At 34.2% G+C, this 16,211-nt stretch overlaps 12 protein-coding genes and 2 pseudogenes across 14 annotated transcripts, besides 6 other annotated features; 9 read left to right on the forward strand and 5 right to left on the reverse strand.

The window, feature by feature from the left end:
- Nucleotides 1-1,472: part of a mobile genetic element that runs on past the window's edge.
- Nucleotides 1,473-1,474: 2 nt separating this feature from the next.
- Nucleotides 1,475-1,511: a mobile genetic element.
- A 556-nt stretch (nucleotides 1,512-2,067) lies between these two features.
- Nucleotides 2,068-2,105: a mobile genetic element.
- A 367-nt stretch (nucleotides 2,106-2,472) lies between these two features.
- Nucleotides 2,473-2,927, forward strand: TVAGG3_0370490 (protein of unknown function, DUF4106 family; the record flags this gene model as incomplete). Its single annotated transcript, XM_051231768.1, has 1 exon — nucleotides 2,473-2,927. A coding segment is annotated over one exon (455 nt), but the record flags the coding sequence as incomplete, so codon positions are not given.
- A 28-nt stretch (nucleotides 2,928-2,955) lies between these two features.
- On the forward strand, nucleotides 2,956-4,162 carry TVAGG3_0370500 (protein of unknown function, DUF4106 family; the record flags this gene model as incomplete). The annotated part of the gene is made up of 1 exon (XM_051231769.1): nucleotides 2,956-4,162. A coding segment is annotated over one exon (1,207 nt), but the record flags the coding sequence as incomplete, so codon positions are not given.
- Nucleotides 4,163-4,287: 125 nt separating this feature from the next.
- Nucleotides 4,288-5,042, forward strand: TVAGG3_0370510 (protein of unknown function, DUF4106 family; the record flags this gene model as incomplete). The annotated part of the gene is made up of 1 exon (XM_051231770.1): nucleotides 4,288-5,042. A coding segment is annotated over one exon (755 nt), but the record flags the coding sequence as incomplete, so codon positions are not given.
- Nucleotides 5,043-5,117: 75 nt separating this feature from the next.
- Nucleotides 5,118-5,855, forward strand: TVAGG3_0370520 (annotated as a pseudogene). Its single transcript has one exon. A coding segment is annotated over exon 1 (738 nt).
- A 43-nt stretch (nucleotides 5,856-5,898) lies between these two features.
- Nucleotides 5,899-5,935: a mobile genetic element.
- Nucleotides 5,936-6,619: 684 nt separating this feature from the next.
- Nucleotides 6,620-6,657: a mobile genetic element.
- A 49-nt stretch (nucleotides 6,658-6,706) lies between these two features.
- Nucleotides 6,707-16,068: a mobile genetic element.
- TVAGG3_0370560 (protein of unknown function, DUF4106 family) lies at nucleotides 6,995-8,263 on the forward strand (the record flags this gene model as incomplete). The annotated part of the gene is made up of 1 exon (XM_051231771.1): nucleotides 6,995-8,263. The coding sequence occupies one exon, from the start codon at nucleotides 6,995-6,997 to the stop codon at nucleotides 8,261-8,263; it is 1,269 nt and encodes a 422-aa protein (XP_051101501.1).
- Nucleotides 8,640-9,173, forward strand: TVAGG3_0370570 (protein of unknown function, DUF4106 family; the record flags this gene model as incomplete). The annotated part of the gene is made up of 1 exon (XM_051231772.1): nucleotides 8,640-9,173. The coding sequence occupies one exon, from the start codon at nucleotides 8,640-8,642 to the stop codon at nucleotides 9,171-9,173; it is 534 nt and encodes a 177-aa protein (XP_051101502.1).
- Nucleotides 9,178-9,966, forward strand: TVAGG3_0370580 (uncharacterized protein; the record flags this gene model as incomplete). Its single annotated transcript, XM_051231773.1, has 1 exon — nucleotides 9,178-9,966. The coding sequence occupies one exon, from the start codon at nucleotides 9,178-9,180 to the stop codon at nucleotides 9,964-9,966; it is 789 nt and encodes a 262-aa protein (XP_051101503.1).
- Nucleotides 9,997-11,232, forward strand: TVAGG3_0370590 (uncharacterized protein; the record flags this gene model as incomplete). Its single annotated transcript, XM_051231774.1, has 1 exon — nucleotides 9,997-11,232. One exon carries the CDS (start codon nucleotides 9,997-9,999, stop codon nucleotides 11,230-11,232), a length of 1,236 nt encoding a protein of 411 aa, XP_051101504.1.
- Nucleotides 11,271-11,690, forward strand: TVAGG3_0370600 (protein of unknown function, DUF4108 family; the record flags this gene model as incomplete). Its single annotated transcript, XM_051231775.1, has 1 exon — nucleotides 11,271-11,690. One exon carries the CDS (start codon nucleotides 11,271-11,273, stop codon nucleotides 11,688-11,690), a length of 420 nt encoding a protein of 139 aa, XP_051101505.1.
- Nucleotides 11,707-12,158, reverse strand: TVAGG3_0370610 (annotated as a pseudogene). Its single transcript has one exon. A coding segment is annotated over exon 1 (452 nt).
- TVAGG3_0370620 (uncharacterized protein) lies at nucleotides 13,083-13,481 on the reverse strand (the record flags this gene model as incomplete). Its single annotated transcript, XM_051231776.1, has 1 exon — nucleotides 13,083-13,481. One exon carries the CDS (start codon nucleotides 13,479-13,481, stop codon nucleotides 13,083-13,085), a length of 399 nt encoding a protein of 132 aa, XP_051101506.1.
- TVAGG3_0370630 (KilA, N-terminal/APSES-type HTH, DNA-binding family) lies at nucleotides 13,627-13,890 on the reverse strand (the record flags this gene model as incomplete). Its single annotated transcript, XM_051231777.1, has 1 exon — nucleotides 13,627-13,890. One exon carries the CDS (start codon nucleotides 13,888-13,890, stop codon nucleotides 13,627-13,629), a length of 264 nt encoding a protein of 87 aa, XP_051101507.1.
- TVAGG3_0370640 (organellar and viral DNA polymerase type B) lies at nucleotides 14,437-15,171 on the reverse strand (the record flags this gene model as incomplete). Its single annotated transcript, XM_001295958.2, has 1 exon — nucleotides 14,437-15,171. A coding segment is annotated over one exon (735 nt), but the record flags the coding sequence as incomplete, so codon positions are not given.
- Nucleotides 15,729-16,067, reverse strand: TVAGG3_0370650 (uncharacterized protein; the record flags this gene model as incomplete). Its single annotated transcript, XM_051231778.1, has 1 exon — nucleotides 15,729-16,067. One exon carries the CDS (start codon nucleotides 16,065-16,067, stop codon nucleotides 15,729-15,731), a length of 339 nt encoding a protein of 112 aa, XP_051101508.1.
- Nucleotides 16,069-16,211: the final 143 nt, after the last annotated feature.

Consider the following 16,211-nt stretch of genomic DNA (forward strand, 5'->3'; position numbering starts at 1 on the left):
TAACAAAACGAGAATATTCTAAATATCCTATGGCTTGATCAACCTCGCATGGAGGATCGGGTGGAGGATGTTGCATTGAGCAGCAAAAAGGAAAAATAAAATTGAAAACTCACATTGAAAAAATAACGGTTTAATAGAAAATATTTTTTTTCTTCTGAAAAAGAATTATCTTTGAGTATCTAAATTGGGATAAAGGATATAGAATAGATAACTAGTACTTAATATATGATACATGTACACGAAATGGAAGAATGTGTACTAAAAGAAAGAGAAATTTTAGCTTAATATTTTACATACGAATCAATTATCTTTGGTTAAAAGGTAGAATTGTTGGCTATGATGTACTGATTCATGATCAGTACATCATAGCCAACAATTCCTTATACAAAATTCAAAAACTTGGGTGCAATCAGTTCTGATTGCACCCAAGTTTTTGAACTTTCTTGAGGGAATTAAAGGGTGAGAGATTTATAGTCTATCTATATATCTCCCACCCTCTAATTCCCTCCCTGACAGCGGGAAACTTTGTCTGAATGTTAAACTATTCAGACAAAGTTTCCCACTGTTTGCGAAGGAATTGTTGGCTATGATGTACTGATTCATGATCAGTACATCATAGCCAACAATTCCTTATATAAAGTTCAAAAACTTGGGTGCAATCAGAACTGATTGCACCCAAGTTTTTGAACTTTCTTGAGGGAATGGAAGAGTAAGAGGTATACATTATGAATATATACCTCTTACCCTTCCATTCCCTCTCTGACAGCGGAAAACTTTGTCTGAATGTTAAACTATTCAGACAAAGTTTCCCGCTGTCAGCGAAAGAATTGTTCCATCTGGTGCATAGAGTGTGAATCTATGCACCAAATGGAGCAAGTCCTTCGCGAAATTGCCAAAATTTGCGTCGCATTTCAAAGATTGCGACCCAAATTTTGGCGATTTCTAGTAGAGATGGAGTATTTTGAGTCACTGACCTATATGCAGTGGCTCAAAGGGCTCCATCTCTACTTTGAAGCAAGGAAACTTTCCTCGAAATTTTGATAATTTGAAGAAAGTTTTCAAGCAATTAACAAAGGATTACTCGCTATGAGGTAAAAATTCTAGATTTTCACTTCATAGCGAGAGCTTCCCTTTCATTGCTTGAAAACTTTCCCCAGCTTCAAAATTGGGGAAAGGGCTGTAAAGTCGACTCCGATACCAGCAGGTACCAGAGTATTTAAAAGAGAAGCCCTCGTACGAGTTTCTATGAAGACCTTCTGATTCAAGAAGATTTTAATAGAAAATCGTACGAGGGCATTGGAAACTCGCGTCTGGTACATGTTGGTACCAGAGTGTTTGAGATTTGAAGACTCTGGTACTCACATGTACCAGAATTTATGATGAATTTTAGATGGACCATTATAAAATGGTAGCGGTTTGTTTCAAAAAATTTTAGATGAGATTTGCATAGATATAGATTATATGATTTATACTGTAATAAACAGAAATTCATCAAAAGTGACAGCTCTCAATTTTTTGACATTTGTAAATTCTAAATTGAATGAGAAAAATGAAATAATACTAAGCATAATACAATATTCTAGATTTAATTATAATTAGGAAAAAGTTAGTTTTGAGAGTACTTTTCATAGGCATATAGAATGAAATCTTCTGAAAAATAATATCACATAAACTCATATTATTTTCTAATATATAGTTATTTTATATAAAAATCAAATTCAATGATCTTAAAAGCGAAGGATAAACCTCAAAATTTACGAATATAATGAGTGGGAATATTTCATATGGTTTTATGATAGATAAGCATTATATTACCACTCATTATATTCGTAAATTTTGAGGTTTATCCTTCGCTTTTAAGATCATTGAATTTGATTTTTATATAAAATAGTTATATATTAGAAAATAATATGAGTTTATGTGATATTATTTTTCAGAAGATTTTGTGTTCTTCTTCAAAATTTTATTTTTTTATTAAAAAGAATCTTTACAAAATATACATTTACTTAAATTAATATTTAAAAACGTGCTCTATCAAAAGTTCCAAAAATTCAATATTTTAGCTTTTCTGAGGTGTCACTTTTGATGAATTTCTGTTTACAACAATACATATGAAAAATAATATATAAAAAAAAGGTAGTGGGGCTTCCAGGCGCGTTGCGCCCTCTAGCCCATAAGAAATTTTGCCCAAGACCCAAGAGGAGGACCGAACCCCAGCCGACCAGCCGTTGACTTTTTTGTAGAGCACTCAAAATAGTATAACTTTGTCCGGACAAGTAAGGGTCTATCGTCGCTACAGGAAAAGTTACAGGCGTTCCAAGGAAGTATACTTTGAGAAGCCTTTCCCCCTTATAGAATGAGATAGGACGGTTATTTTACAAAACTGACAACACTTTGACCGAGTAGTTTTTTGTGCTGAACAAAAAGTGTCATATAAACATCTGTCAAAAACCGTTTTTTACTTCACTTAAAATGTCACGTAAGCTACGTAAGAATATACGTAAGAGGAAGGGAGCATTGAAACATCCAATAGTAAAACTGACACCACAACAACAGTTGCAACAACAAATGATGAATGACCCCACTATGTTGCAACAAATGTCAAGCAACCCTATGCTTTTAAACCGAGTTATTGGTGCACAGAGTGGAGGTTTAAGAGCGGCACTTTTAGCGAAAATGGCAGGCTATGGTGGAGCTGCAGACGGAACAGCTTATAACCCTCAAAGTCAAATGAATTTGAGTTCACTCAAAAATCAAATAACAGATGTCAAAAAGTCAAACATAGACATACAGAAACAAATAAGTGAAAACGAAAAGAAACTAGAATATGACAGACACACAAAGAAACTCAATGAGTTAAACGTAGAGAAAAAGAAGAAAGAAGAACAACTGAAAGAACTAAGTACAGAGGAATATGCGAAAAAAGTGTCAGGAAAAGCAGCAGAAGTAGCAAAAATGGAACAAGATGTTATAAATTTGAAAAACCATACTACTCAATATAAAGTACTGAAAGATGAAGAAATAAAACAAAAAGCCCTGAAGACATATATGGATAGCGATGAGTATAAAAAAGAAGTTGAAGCAAATGTAAAGGCAGAAAAACTTTTACAGTTGCAAAACCAAACCGTACAGTATGAAAACTTAGCACAAGAAAGTAAAAATAACGACGCAGCCATGCAAAAGGCAATGAAAAGTGCAGAATATATAAAAGCTAATAATGACTGGTTAGATGCCCAAGCCAACGCTAAAGCAGCCCAACTTATAGGGTCAATAAGGACAAAAATACAAGCGGATGAAGACAGTTCAAATGAAGCTTTAATGAATGCTGACTTTAAGAATGCCTTCGAAGCTCTTCATAGTAAGGTGAAACTAGTGAACGACTTCTCATCTGGAAAGAAACTGAAGTCTGAAGGTTTCGACAACGAGTTAAGAGAAGTAGCACAAAATATGACGAAAATAACAGATGCAGCAACGAGACAGGCAGTTCAAAGTGCCTATGACGCCGTTAGAGCAACTGTTGTGGAAAGTCAAGAAAAAGAGTTACAACAGACCAAAACAGACCTAGTAAATGCTTTCTTAAGAACGAAAAGTCAGGTAGGACATTATGCTGCAGATGGAACATATGTGCCAGCTGGTGGAACTTATATACCACCAAACCCTCCAAGAGAAGCACCTGCACCAGGACTACCTAAAACATTTACATCGTCACATGGACACAGACACAGGCATGCACCAAAACCAACACAACAACCAACAGTTCAAAATCCAGCACCACAACAACAACCAACACAACAACCAACAGTTCAAAACCCTGCACAACAACCAACAGTTCAAAATCCAACACAACAACAACAACCAACACAGCAACCAACAGTTCAAAATCCAGCACCACAACCAACAGTTCAAAACCCTGCACCTGCACCACAACCAGAGCAAGGACATAAAAGAAGTAGAGAAAAAGGAAACCAAGAATTCTTAAAAATGCTTAAGGAAGATTATGGTTACTCAGATACTCTTGACTTTAGTGACAGATATAAAGAAGCTATTAGAAAGTTCAAGGAAGGAAATACTGACCCGAACCTATTTAGCTTTATGGTTCAGCATCAAATGGGATATAATCTCAAACCTGGAAAATACAAGCTCGCTAAGGGATATGATTTAATAGCATATCATCCAAATGACATGGATGAATTTACTCCGAGATATTTGGTGTCAGAGCTAAATGATAATTCAACTCTCTTCATGAAACGCGTAAAAAATAGAGACGGAACGAAAGAAGAAAGGTTTATGAGTCCGGATGACTTAGATAGGGAACTTTTTAAAAACGGTCTCGGAATATATGAAATGCCAGCAGATGAGGTACAAGAAACTCCACAGGAAGAAGTTCAGATACAACCAGACATGGAAGAAATAGTTCAGCAACAACAGCTAGAAGAGCCTGAAGGAAACGAACAAGTCCCTCCTTTGGAAACTAACTTCACAGAACTAGATGAAGATTTGGAACAGCCGAAAAATCTTGACCCTCAACAAGTGTATGCGGAGAATATGGAATCTTTCCAAGAGTCTAAGAAAAATTCGGCTGACATAGTAGAAGAATATCGAAAAATGTTCGCCGACATACAAAAGACTCCAACATCAGATGAAAATATTCAGCATAGAATGGAAGTACTGAAAGAAAATGTACGCAAATACAATAATCCTTTTTACTTACGACCATATAACGTTCAATCTTTGGCTGAACTCGGTGAAAATAAAAGGTTAAATTTCAACAAAACATATAGAAATGAAACATTGTTTAAAGTTCATTCAGAACCTAACCAATATGGAAACAAACCTACTTTTGTTTCTGCAGACTATGGAACTACAATGAGATGGGGTCATAAAGCTAATCCGGATAGGTGGTTCATAAACTTACAACCTCAATTCCAAGAAGTTGTAGACGCAATGGAAGTGAATGGTGAACCAGATATAGCTGGTATTTTCAGCGCGGCTTTAATGCCATTGAAAGATATGAAAGATGCAGATATTTTGGACCAGTATGAAATGAACATGGCTGATGGAAATATAACACCTGACGTTCTAGAACATTTATCTCAAAGAACTACACAGAACCATAGAGATGGTATATTTGGTGAAGAGTTTAGAAAGAAAGTTAGGGAGAGAGAAGGAAGAGAACCTATTGTACATGACCTTGCAAACGAAAGTTTGCAAAATGTCATAAAAACTTACTTTGCAGACAATGAACCGAGAAGGGATGAATATTTAAGAAAATTCAAATGGACAGTACCAAATGAAATGTTAGTATTGAAAAACATGTTCCTTGACAAAATAAAACCAACTACAGAAATAAATGACGCAAGACTGAAACGTTGGGTAAAAGCTTTCCCATTCACAAAAGATATTATTGGTAACATGGAAAGAAAACCAGAATGGCTACAAAAACATATATTTGGAAACGAGCTTATTCCATATGGACAAGCTCTGTTTGAAGAGCTTGAACCGGAAACTCAGGAAAGAGTCATGCAAACAATAAGCGAAGACTCAAATACAAACTATGACAAAATCTTTCTAGGATATGGTTACCTGAGATGGGCGACCAGAGCCCAAAGGCAAAAAGGACATGGGAAATTTACAACATACTAGGTGAACATGAGGCAAAGATGCAACAACTTGAAGCAGAGGGCAAGTTACCAAAAGCGACACCAAAGAAGAAGAGAAGAGTAGAACAAAGTGAAAGTAGTGAAGAAGTAACTTCATCTAGTGAAAGTAGTGGCAATGAAGGAAAAAGAAGAGTTAAAAACTCAGTCAGGAAGAAAGTAAAGCTTGGTCCGAGTGGGTTCTATTATGATATATAAATCCAACTATTCTATATTTTTACCCATATGAAATGTACGCCTGTAATAAACAGAAATTCATCAAAAGTGCCGGCTCTCAATTTTTTGACATTTGTAAATTCTAAATTGAACGAGAAAAATGAAATAATACTAAGCATAATACAATATTCTAGATTTAATTATAATTAGGAAAAAGTTAGTTTTGAGAGTACTTTTCATAGGCATATAGAATGAAATCTTCTGAAAAATAATATCACATAAACTCATATTATTTTCTAATATATAACTATTTTATATAAAAATCAAATTCAATGATCTTAAAAGCGAAGGATAAACCTCAAAATTTACGAATATAATGAGTGGTAATATAATGCTTATCTATCATAAAACCATATGAAATATCAATTTTATTTTTCATATTCAAATGGACTGAGGTTAACATTTAACATTTTTTGCTAATTGTCGTCAAAAATTAGGCGTAAAGCAAAAATTGATATTTCATATGGTTTTATGATAGATAAGCATTATATTACCACTCATTATATTCGTAAATTTTGAGGTTTATCCTTCGCTTTTAAGATCATTGAATTTGATTTTTATATAAAATAGTTATATATTAGAAAATAATATGAGTTTATGTGATATTATTTTTCAGAAGATTTTGTGTTCTTCTTCAAAATTTTATTTTTTTATTAAAAAGAATCTTTACAAAATATACATTTACTTTAATTAATATTTAAAAACGTGCTCTATCAAAAGTTCCAAAAATTCAATATTTTAGCTTTTCTGAGGTGTCACTTTTGATGAATTTCTGTTTACAACACGCCGCTCAGAATATAACGCCAACAGTTTTGGATGCCATGAACGGAAATGTTTCCGAATGGTATAACGAATGCGACAATGCCATTAGAAGGTCAGAAATAGTTCCTGGAACTTACGAATATACAACTGCTGTTTCTTATGGAAACGTAGGTGAGTTTGGAGAAGGTTCTTCAACAACAGTAGATATTGCTTGCGACAGGTTTCATATTATTTCTATTGACAACTCATTCTTATACGTGGAACAAGACATTGAAATAAAACCTTCTGCCAAGTTGTCTGACAAGAAAGGTTGCAATGGAATTTTCTATGTCGGATACCAATATGCTCCAGAAGTTTTCATGGGATATAAGATATATTCTAACTCTGACTTAGTTCAAACAGTAACATGGGCAAACTATGAATGGTTCGCTTTGAGAAACTCAGTACAACCACAAGCTAGAGAACAAACAGACCAGTATGCAACTATTGAGAAAATAAGAAGACTTGACCCTAACGTTCCAGGAGTTTATGTTAACCTTTCTGGTTCAGATGGAACTGCTGCCACTAAAGTAAAACTGAAACTTAGAGTTCCTTTGTCATCTTTCCTCATCTTCAGGTTTTTAAGATACTTGCCAAACTGGGCAGGAAAAATTTCTATCGAACTTACTCCAAGCAAAAATAACTTAGTCATTGCACCAACACAAGACCCATTCACTCTTACAGACGTAAAGGGAACAAATAAAACGTCATTCGCCGAATTTTGCAAAGACAAAGTTGACTTAGACTTTGGTTTCTCAAACCTCAACACTGAAGTAAACTATTATTTCAATGCTGCTGGAGATGCTTGGGACCCAGTTAAGTTCACATGCGAACAGTTTGAATGCAAGAGAATAGAAAGCAGACTTGCCGTTTATATGTTGGACCCAGATATTTCAAATGCTTTAGCTGCCAAATATATTGCAGTTCCACTTATGTTCCCTATACACCAAATATCTGTCAAAGACTTTGCAGGTGAAGTTGGAAACCAAAATCCAGGAGCCGAAGGTGCAAGAACAGATATTGCTTTAACAACTGCAATGAAACATGCAGATACTATGTTTGTACTGTTCAGACGAACTATAAATGACTATTCTTGTTTCTACAACCCTGGTATTAAATATCATATAAACATAGATGGCAAATATTATCCAAGAGAAGAATATTCTACAGTTGAGGATATGAGGTCATACAACTTGACATTAGATGCTATGAACTTTAACAACAACTTCACAACAACCATTAACCCTGAAATGCAAAGTTCTATTATGCCATATGTGAAAGTATGGACTCATACAGGAGGTCAAAAAACTCAATATACAAATGGAGACCGTTCAAACTTTTGGCTTGGCATTCCATTTGCTGACTCAGAAGACTTTATGGGTGGTATTTCAACTGTTGGTACAGTACAAATACAATATACTGGTGACAGAGACGGTCCAGATGAATTGAGAGCAAAGAAGTTTACAAAACCAATAGCACTTTTCACGGAAGATGCTCTTTTGAAGATTCGTTCGATGAAACCTGCTGGGGCTCCTCAGATTGGCATAACGACAGCTTCCATCGAGCAGATTTTGGCAGCAGGTCAGTAAGTTGTTCTTGAACTGACTTCTCTCCGTCAAATATTGACAGTACGCCAGTTTTGACATAATATTGTATTATAAACTTTCCTTTAGTAATATCGGTCAGTTTTGAAGTTATATTTTTGTCTGCTTCAAGAACTTTCACCATTTCAGTTATACCAACTTTCTTTGCTTTATGAAAATATTTAGGTTCAGCAAAGACTGCTATTCTATAACATTTTCCATTGTTTGTGTAAAGAACTATTCTGTCAATGTATTTGTATTGTTTGTGAGTATAAACTTTGTTCTGCTTCAATTCAATAAGATATCCGAATACGTCCATCTTTTTATTCTAAGTAAAATGTCATTTCCGAAAAATAGAAGCGTAAGTGTTTCAAAAGGTTTAATGGCGGTGGCAGATGTGAAGTTAAATTCACCAACTCAAACAAACAGTCAAAGTGTTGTTGTCAATGTCAAAGACAGAGATGTTGAAGTGGGGAAACCATACGAAGACGAAAATGGTATAACAATTGTTCCTGTAAAAGAACCAACATATCCTGAAGTTAACAGAGACTTAAGTTCTGTTGCAGATATTCGAAACGACTACCAACAACTGAAAGACAAACTTCAAACTCAGGAGAAGATTTGTCAAGCTTTAAGTATAATGTTAAACTTGGTCGAACACAACCCTGTAAAAGTGAACTCATATGTCATTGCACCTCATGAAGTTTTGAAAGAACTATTGAAACTTTTGACAGAGGCAGACGATATAAACATCAAAGAAATAGAACCCGACATTAGTTGCTGTGGTGTTTCATATAATGTCATTGACAAGATATACGTTATGAAAGGAGGTGAAACGTTGAACTTAAAATATAGTTTCCCAGACGTTATAAAAATATTTGACGACCACAACATTTCATTAAAGTTTATTTGCTAAGTAAATGGCAGAAGACATAATGGTTTATACTATTACGACTAAAAACCCCGAGTCATATAATTCTATAACAACAAACTTACAAAGTCCTCAAGGACGGTATTGTAAACTAACCTTAAACACAATGACGACTAAAGCCTGTTTTGCTCTTTTGACACCAGAAGACTTTATTGTTGTGAATGGTAAAAAATACTCCTTTGAAGATACTTACTCAGATATACCACCAACAGGTTTTGTTGACTTATTTAATACTTTAAGTACGGGTGTAACATGTGCTGCAACTAGAGCAGGTTTCATTATGTTTGGATGTCCGACTGAGTTTACTATAAACGATATGAGCTATAATACAAAACTTATTTCTGGTTTTTACTACCAACAGTTTCCTATAACAGGAAAAGGTGTCATACAAGGAATGTCTATTCCATTGACATTAAGCACACCAATCTTATATATTGTTTCAAACATAGGTTCAAAGTGTTATTCGAATGTCGACAGAAACTATTATGACCAAAAGATACTTATGCGTATAAACAATACTTTCTCTGCTGGTTTGCCTATTGTTTATTCGAATGCAGAATTTTCAACCTTAGTGAACTCAAACACTTTGGCAAGTATAACGTTGACATTAGTTGACGCAAACTTTGTTCCTGTAAAACTTTTATGTCCTATGTATTTGTCAATGACGGCAGAAAGTTTCGAATTGGAAGATGCAACTGGTGAAAGTATTGTATTACAAGAACAACTTCAACAACAAATAGCTCAAGAACAACAAATGCAACAACAAAGTCAAGAATAAAAAAATAATATTTTTTTTATTTTTATAAAAATGTACAGAATAGATGTTTCAGATTTTTATGACTTCCAAGCATTCAGAAATATGTGTCCATTTAGAGACTATAACAAAGCAGTCGAGAATTTGAAACGTTTAGTCATTTATGTTGACTCTGCCCCAGAATGTTATGTCATGAAAGAATGGGATGTTGTCTTTAACAAACCAAGAGCAACAATAGTGTCTGAACAAGAATGTAGACAGAAACTTAAGAAAAAAAAAGTCGTACAAGTTGGCATGAAGATGTTAGATGCTTGGGATATCTTATTGTCAAAGTTAGAAGATTTTTCAGTTCGTGGTATAAAGTTTTATACACCTTCTCCAAACTTCTATTCTATCTTCACTGGATATAAATATGAACAAGTAGAATGGAAAGAAAATATTATAGAAGCTTGGTTAGACCATGTCAAAGAAATTATATGCAATGGAAACGAAAAGGTTTATGAGTATATCTTATGTTGGTTTGCAAACATCTTACAACATCCAAGTGCTAAGAATGAAACTGCTCTCATTATAATTGGAAAACAAGGAACTGGTAAGAATACTTTCTTTACAGATATTTTGTGCAAACTGTTAGAAGGTTATTCGAACCCTAATATGACAAACTTAGAAAACATCTGTGGCAAGTTTAACTCCTCAATAGAGAATATGAAACTTATAGTTTGCAATGAACTTCAAAGTATAGATACAACAAAAGTTTTGAAATCAGATGCTTTGAAGAGTCTTATAACAGATAAAGTTGGAGTTGTTGAAAGAAAGTATAAAGACCAAAGAGTTTGTGAAAATGTTGCAAACTTCATTATGGTTTCAAACAATGCTGTTCCGATGAAGTTAGAAAGTTCTGACAGAAGATATGTAGTTGTCAGAACGTCAGATTCACATATGCAAGATACAGAATATTTTGACGACTTAGCAGAAACTTTGACATCTGACTTTTACAACCACTTGTTCTCATATTTCATGACATTAGATATTTCTAAGTTCAATCCAAGACAAATTCCACATACAGAAGAGAGACAAACATTGTTAGAAGCAAACAAGAGTGTATATGAACTGTTCATAGATGAAACTGACTTTGTGTCATTAGATGAAAGGTCATTGTACGATTCGTATAAACAATATTGTCAAGAATATGGTTATATGGCAGCTTCTAAACGAACATTCTTGGCAAATGTCAAAAGTCTTTTAGATGTTCAGAATGGTGTATATACAAAGAAAAATTTTTCTGAGTAAATTTTAAAAAAAAAATATTTTTTTATCCGATAGAAAAGATGACGAAATTCATCTCAGTAAATAAGTACATGACAGAAGTCAAAGATAAGTTAGCTCCATTCGCATATTTGAATGTTTACTTCTACAATTTTGAAAAGTCTACATTTGACAAAATTTGGAACATTGCACCAGTTAAGTTTGCTGTTGTTAGAAAAAGTGGTGCAACTTTTGAAGACTTATACATTGACGGTATGTTGACAGTCAAAGAAAATTTTGACAGAAAGTTCTCAAAACTCGAAGAAGGTAAAGCATACAAACTTGTTATACCTTATGAACCAAAGAAAGCAGACGACTATGAATATTATGAGTCTAAGATAGTTGAAGTTCAAGGTAAATTGGGTAAAAAGATTTTAGAGTCTAAGCCAGTGTTTACTCCTAAAGAGGAAGAGAACATTGACATTGACCCAGAAATGTTCTAAAAATAAAATTTTATTTTTACATGTCAAATTTCTTTTTCTCTGGAACTGGTTCAGGTTCTTTCTTCTCTTCTTCTACTTTCTTTTCTTTCTTTTCTCTCTTCTTCTTTTCTGGTGGAGTTATGTCAAATTTGGCGCAACTATATTTATGTAAAAGTTCTTTATCCTTTAATAGCTCATCTATTCTGTTTTCTATTTCATCTTCAAGAACAGCGCATGTGTCTTCTTTGCATTCTAAGAACTTTTGTTGGACTTCATCTTTCCAATCGGCGTCATCTCTGTCAACAAGTCTGTCATTGACAAATTTTAAGACTGCTCTTTGTAATGTTTTATGGTTCTTGTCATATTCCCAGAAACAGAACTTTAGAACAAATTCACCTTTCTTTTTACACTATGTAAGATTTTATGGTCGACAGATGTTTTGCTGTCAAAAAGTTTGTCTCGAATATAGATAGCGAAATCGCTAGACATTTTCTAAAAGATAAAAGTTTTAATTTTTCTAAAAATATGTTAGAAAAAAAGTTTGCTGACATTGACAAGAAATTTGAGAATGTTTTAAACAAGAACAAGAGGAAGTTAGAAAATGCTCAGATAAAGCCTATACATGACAAGTTCTTATTTGCTCAGAATGGTATAACAGGTCTAATTGCACCACCTGGGTCTGGTAAGACTTTCACTTATCTTAAAATGGCTGCACAACAACAAGAACTAGATGAGAAGAACCCATTCTATGAGTTAGTAGTCATTTGTAGTACTTCTGGTCAATTTGACCAAACCGTCAATTCGTTCAAAGATATTATAAAGAAGTCTAAGTTAGTATGTATAAAGGATACTGAGTTGTTAGATTGGATAAAGAAGTACCAAAGAAGAGTTTTGAAGTATAATGCTATAAATGAGTATATAAATTCTAAGTTTAAAGACCCAAATGAGGAAATGCAGAGAATATTAGAGAAGAAACACTTCAGAAACAAACAGAAAGAGATAGAATACATTTCGAAGAAATTGCAATCTTACGATTGGAAGACTTACCCTCATAGATGTCTTCTTATCTTAGATGACTTTGCTTCTCATCCTTTGTTAAAGAACAGAGAACAAGATATGTGTCGAATTCTTAAGAAGCTCAGACACTTTAACATCTCAGTTGTCATTTGTGTACAGACAGCAAAGAGTTTAAGTAAGGATGTTAAAAGAATACTTACTGACATAATACTTTTCCCCGGATTGTCCGAAGACGATTTCATGGAACTTATGAAAGAGTCCATGGCAGGTAAGTTTGACAGACATGAACCATGGGAGAAGTACAAAGTCATACAAGACCCTCATACTTCTTTCAGAATTCATATCTACGCAAACAAAGTTCAAATTGTAAAAAGTCAATAAAAATAAATGGTTCATCTACCCTACTTGTTTGAAGTTGTCAAAATACTCTGTTATTTTTTCTTTCTGTAGCGGTAAGTCTTCTTTGAAGGTAAAAATTGTACAACCTTTCATATCATAGTGTGTTTGAGGTAACGTATCTTGAACTATTTGTTTCACATCTTCATTTGGGGTCATTGAAATCGGTAAGTTTTCGCGATAGAACCAATTTCTGTCAGATTTGTAAATCTTAGCAAGGTCGTAAAAGCTTTTGTTGTTTCTTCTGACTAAATGCAACATAACCATATCTTTATCTTCTTCATTTTCCATCTCTTCAGTATAAATCATATACTTATAGTTCTTTTCCTTACCTTTTGGTACCGAACGTGGTATTCTTTTCTGAATGCTTTTGTCTTTTGCTTCAAGCTTGTTTTCCATCTCTTCACGTTCTTGTCTATGAATTTCGTCAAGAAGTCTGTAAATATACCAAGCATAACGAGGCGAAGCCCACATTGCAACAGCATTTACAAGAAGTCTATGTACATAATATCCTCTCAAACCGTTTGGCAATTTTTCACGATTTTCATAGAGTTTTGGCGACTACGGGATTTCTCGTAGTCGAATTTTCAGCTTCATTTAATAGTTCAATAGTGCTTTGGTTCCTAAACCAGTCTTGTGGTTTCTTATTGTCGGGTGCAAAACATGCTGTCAAAATACTTTGCATTTGGTACATATCGTCTTTGACCGAACGAATGAGACGGAGTTGTTTGTTAAACCGAACCCACTCATATTCTTCATTTATAGCTTCATGGACTATAACTGTTGTTGTGTTCTCTGTTGTTGACATTACTGTCTTTACATACAAAATAAAAAAATAAATAAAAATAAAACTAACTTTATTTTTTCTATCTTAAGGAAATTCATGATTTTTGTGCTGAATTCAATAAAAATAATGTTTAGGTGAGGAGGTGAGATTTCACCTCTTTTTTCACCTCATTTCTACCCCAGTTATTTTATAAACGTTTCACATGGTAAACGTTATTTTTTAAATTTTGTGAAAACTCAACGGTTTGACACATGCCATATGCCATTTTACTCAGAATTTTGTTGCTGAATTCAATAAAAATATATTTTAGGTGAAGAGGTGAGATTTCACCTCTTTTTTCACCTCATTTTTCACCTCTTTTTTTCACAAGCGTTTTACATGAATTGTACGATGTATATTTGAAATCCTAAACAGTTTCGTAGCTTCTATTTCTTCTTTTAGTACATCGAATGTTTTAACAATGCCGAAAGTTTCTTTATACTTCTTCTTGACGTCAGATAGAAGGAAATCGTCAGCAGTTGGATAGTTTTTGTTCAGAAATTCTAATATGTCCATTTTATTTTCTACCGGCTTCTCTGCTTCTTTCTTTAAATCTGCATAGTCGTTTCTCATTCTTTCTATCTCTTTGACGGAGTAGTTATATCTCCTCATTGCTGCTTTACATTTAGAACATTGCGGGTTCATTTTTGCGTTATATTCTGAAACCTTACCTGCTAAAACAACCAAGGCGTCAATGGTTTTCTTTAAATCTGAAGCAGTTGGTTTTATCTGTTCATGCCATACCTTACCTCTTCTATCTTTATCTCTTATCTGCCATACACATTTTGCAGCTAATGAAACAAAGTTGTCGTATGTCTTAAACTCCCCAGATTTATATATGTCAGAGATGTTCTTATATACCATGTCGCAATCTTTGTCCATAACTTTATGGTTGCAATGAAAACCAAGGAATTCATAATTTACCTTTCGTATGAACTTCTTTATTTCTACTGAGTCAGTTGCTTTGACTTCTATTTCATCGAATTCAGGAATAGTGAGCTTTTGCTGCTGAATTTCAGGTAGTTTAGGCAAATGGTCGATGAGGTCCTCCATTTCATAAAGATACTGTTCATTTGTTTCATCTTTCGCACTACAGTCTAAATTACTTGTTAAAAGTTCCTGCTTTATCTTCTGGATTTCTGTTTCGAAAGTAAATGAAGAAGGAATGAAGCTTTTCATTTCTACTAACATAGATGTTGGATTCATGACTAACGAGTTTGGTGCTGTAGTTGTTTGAATTGTTGTTGTGCCGATTGTTGACATATCTGTTCTTACATACAAAATAAAAAAATAAATAAAAATAAAACTAACTTTATTTTTTCTATCTTAAGGAAATTCATGAAAATTCAAGAGGGTGAAAAAACAGGTGAAAAAAGAGGTGAAATCTCACCTCTTCACCTAAATTATATTTTTGCTGAATTCAGCAACAAAATGAACGAGGTCAGGATGTATGTAAATACATTTGAATTCATTCATAACGCCCTTAGTAAGCTCATAAAATGCTTGTTTTGAGGTCGAGCCACTTTTGGCTCCACCGTATTCTTTCAACCAAAACTCAAGAATTTCCTGCATGAATTTTGTATAAAAAGCAACCGTCTGAATTCCGGCGGTTGCTATATTCTTCACAAAATGCCTTATAATTCTCTTCCCAGGACTTATTTTCCAACAACTTTCTAAAGTCTTTCCTAAACTGACTGACTGACTGACTGACTGACAGCACAAAGTGGCTTAACGAAAACATTAATATATAAAATTCATGAAAATTCAAGAGGGTAGAAATCGGGTTAGAAATGAGGTTAGATCTAACCTCTTCACCTAAATTATATTTTTTGGTCCGGGAACAACTTTCTCTCAATTGGAGCTGTAGCATACTCTTTGCGTAAGCGGTTCAGACCTTCTTCGAAGTCTTGGTCTCTCTTGGACTGAGATTGGAATTGGAATTGTGGGGCAGGGTTTTGCATAAACATCCAAGGGTTGGGGCAGTAAGGCATAGGCTGAGGAGGGTAGTTCGGGAAGCCTTGTGGTGGGTAGTAACCTTGAGGTGGAAATTGGTAGTAATTCGGAGGTACTTGCTGGAACTGAGGTTGCTGAGGAGACTGTTGTGGTTCTTTAGGTTCCTCTGGTTTGGGAATGGACTCGGTTGGTGGGACGTCGGACATTCGTTTGTGTCCTGTCGGACCACAACGATAAAAATCTCTGCTACTAGCAGTACTTTTACTGACAGTAGCAGTACTTTTTCTGACAGTAGCAGTACTTTTACTGACAGTAGCAGTACTTTATCGTCGAAAACCCTCTCAAATTTT

This window comes from Trichomonas vaginalis, chromosome V, assembly GCF_026262505.1.
Source record: "Trichomonas vaginalis G3 chromosome V, whole genome shotgun sequence".
In the NCBI taxonomy this organism is placed as follows: domain Eukaryota; phylum Parabasalia; order Trichomonadida; family Trichomonadidae; genus Trichomonas; species Trichomonas vaginalis.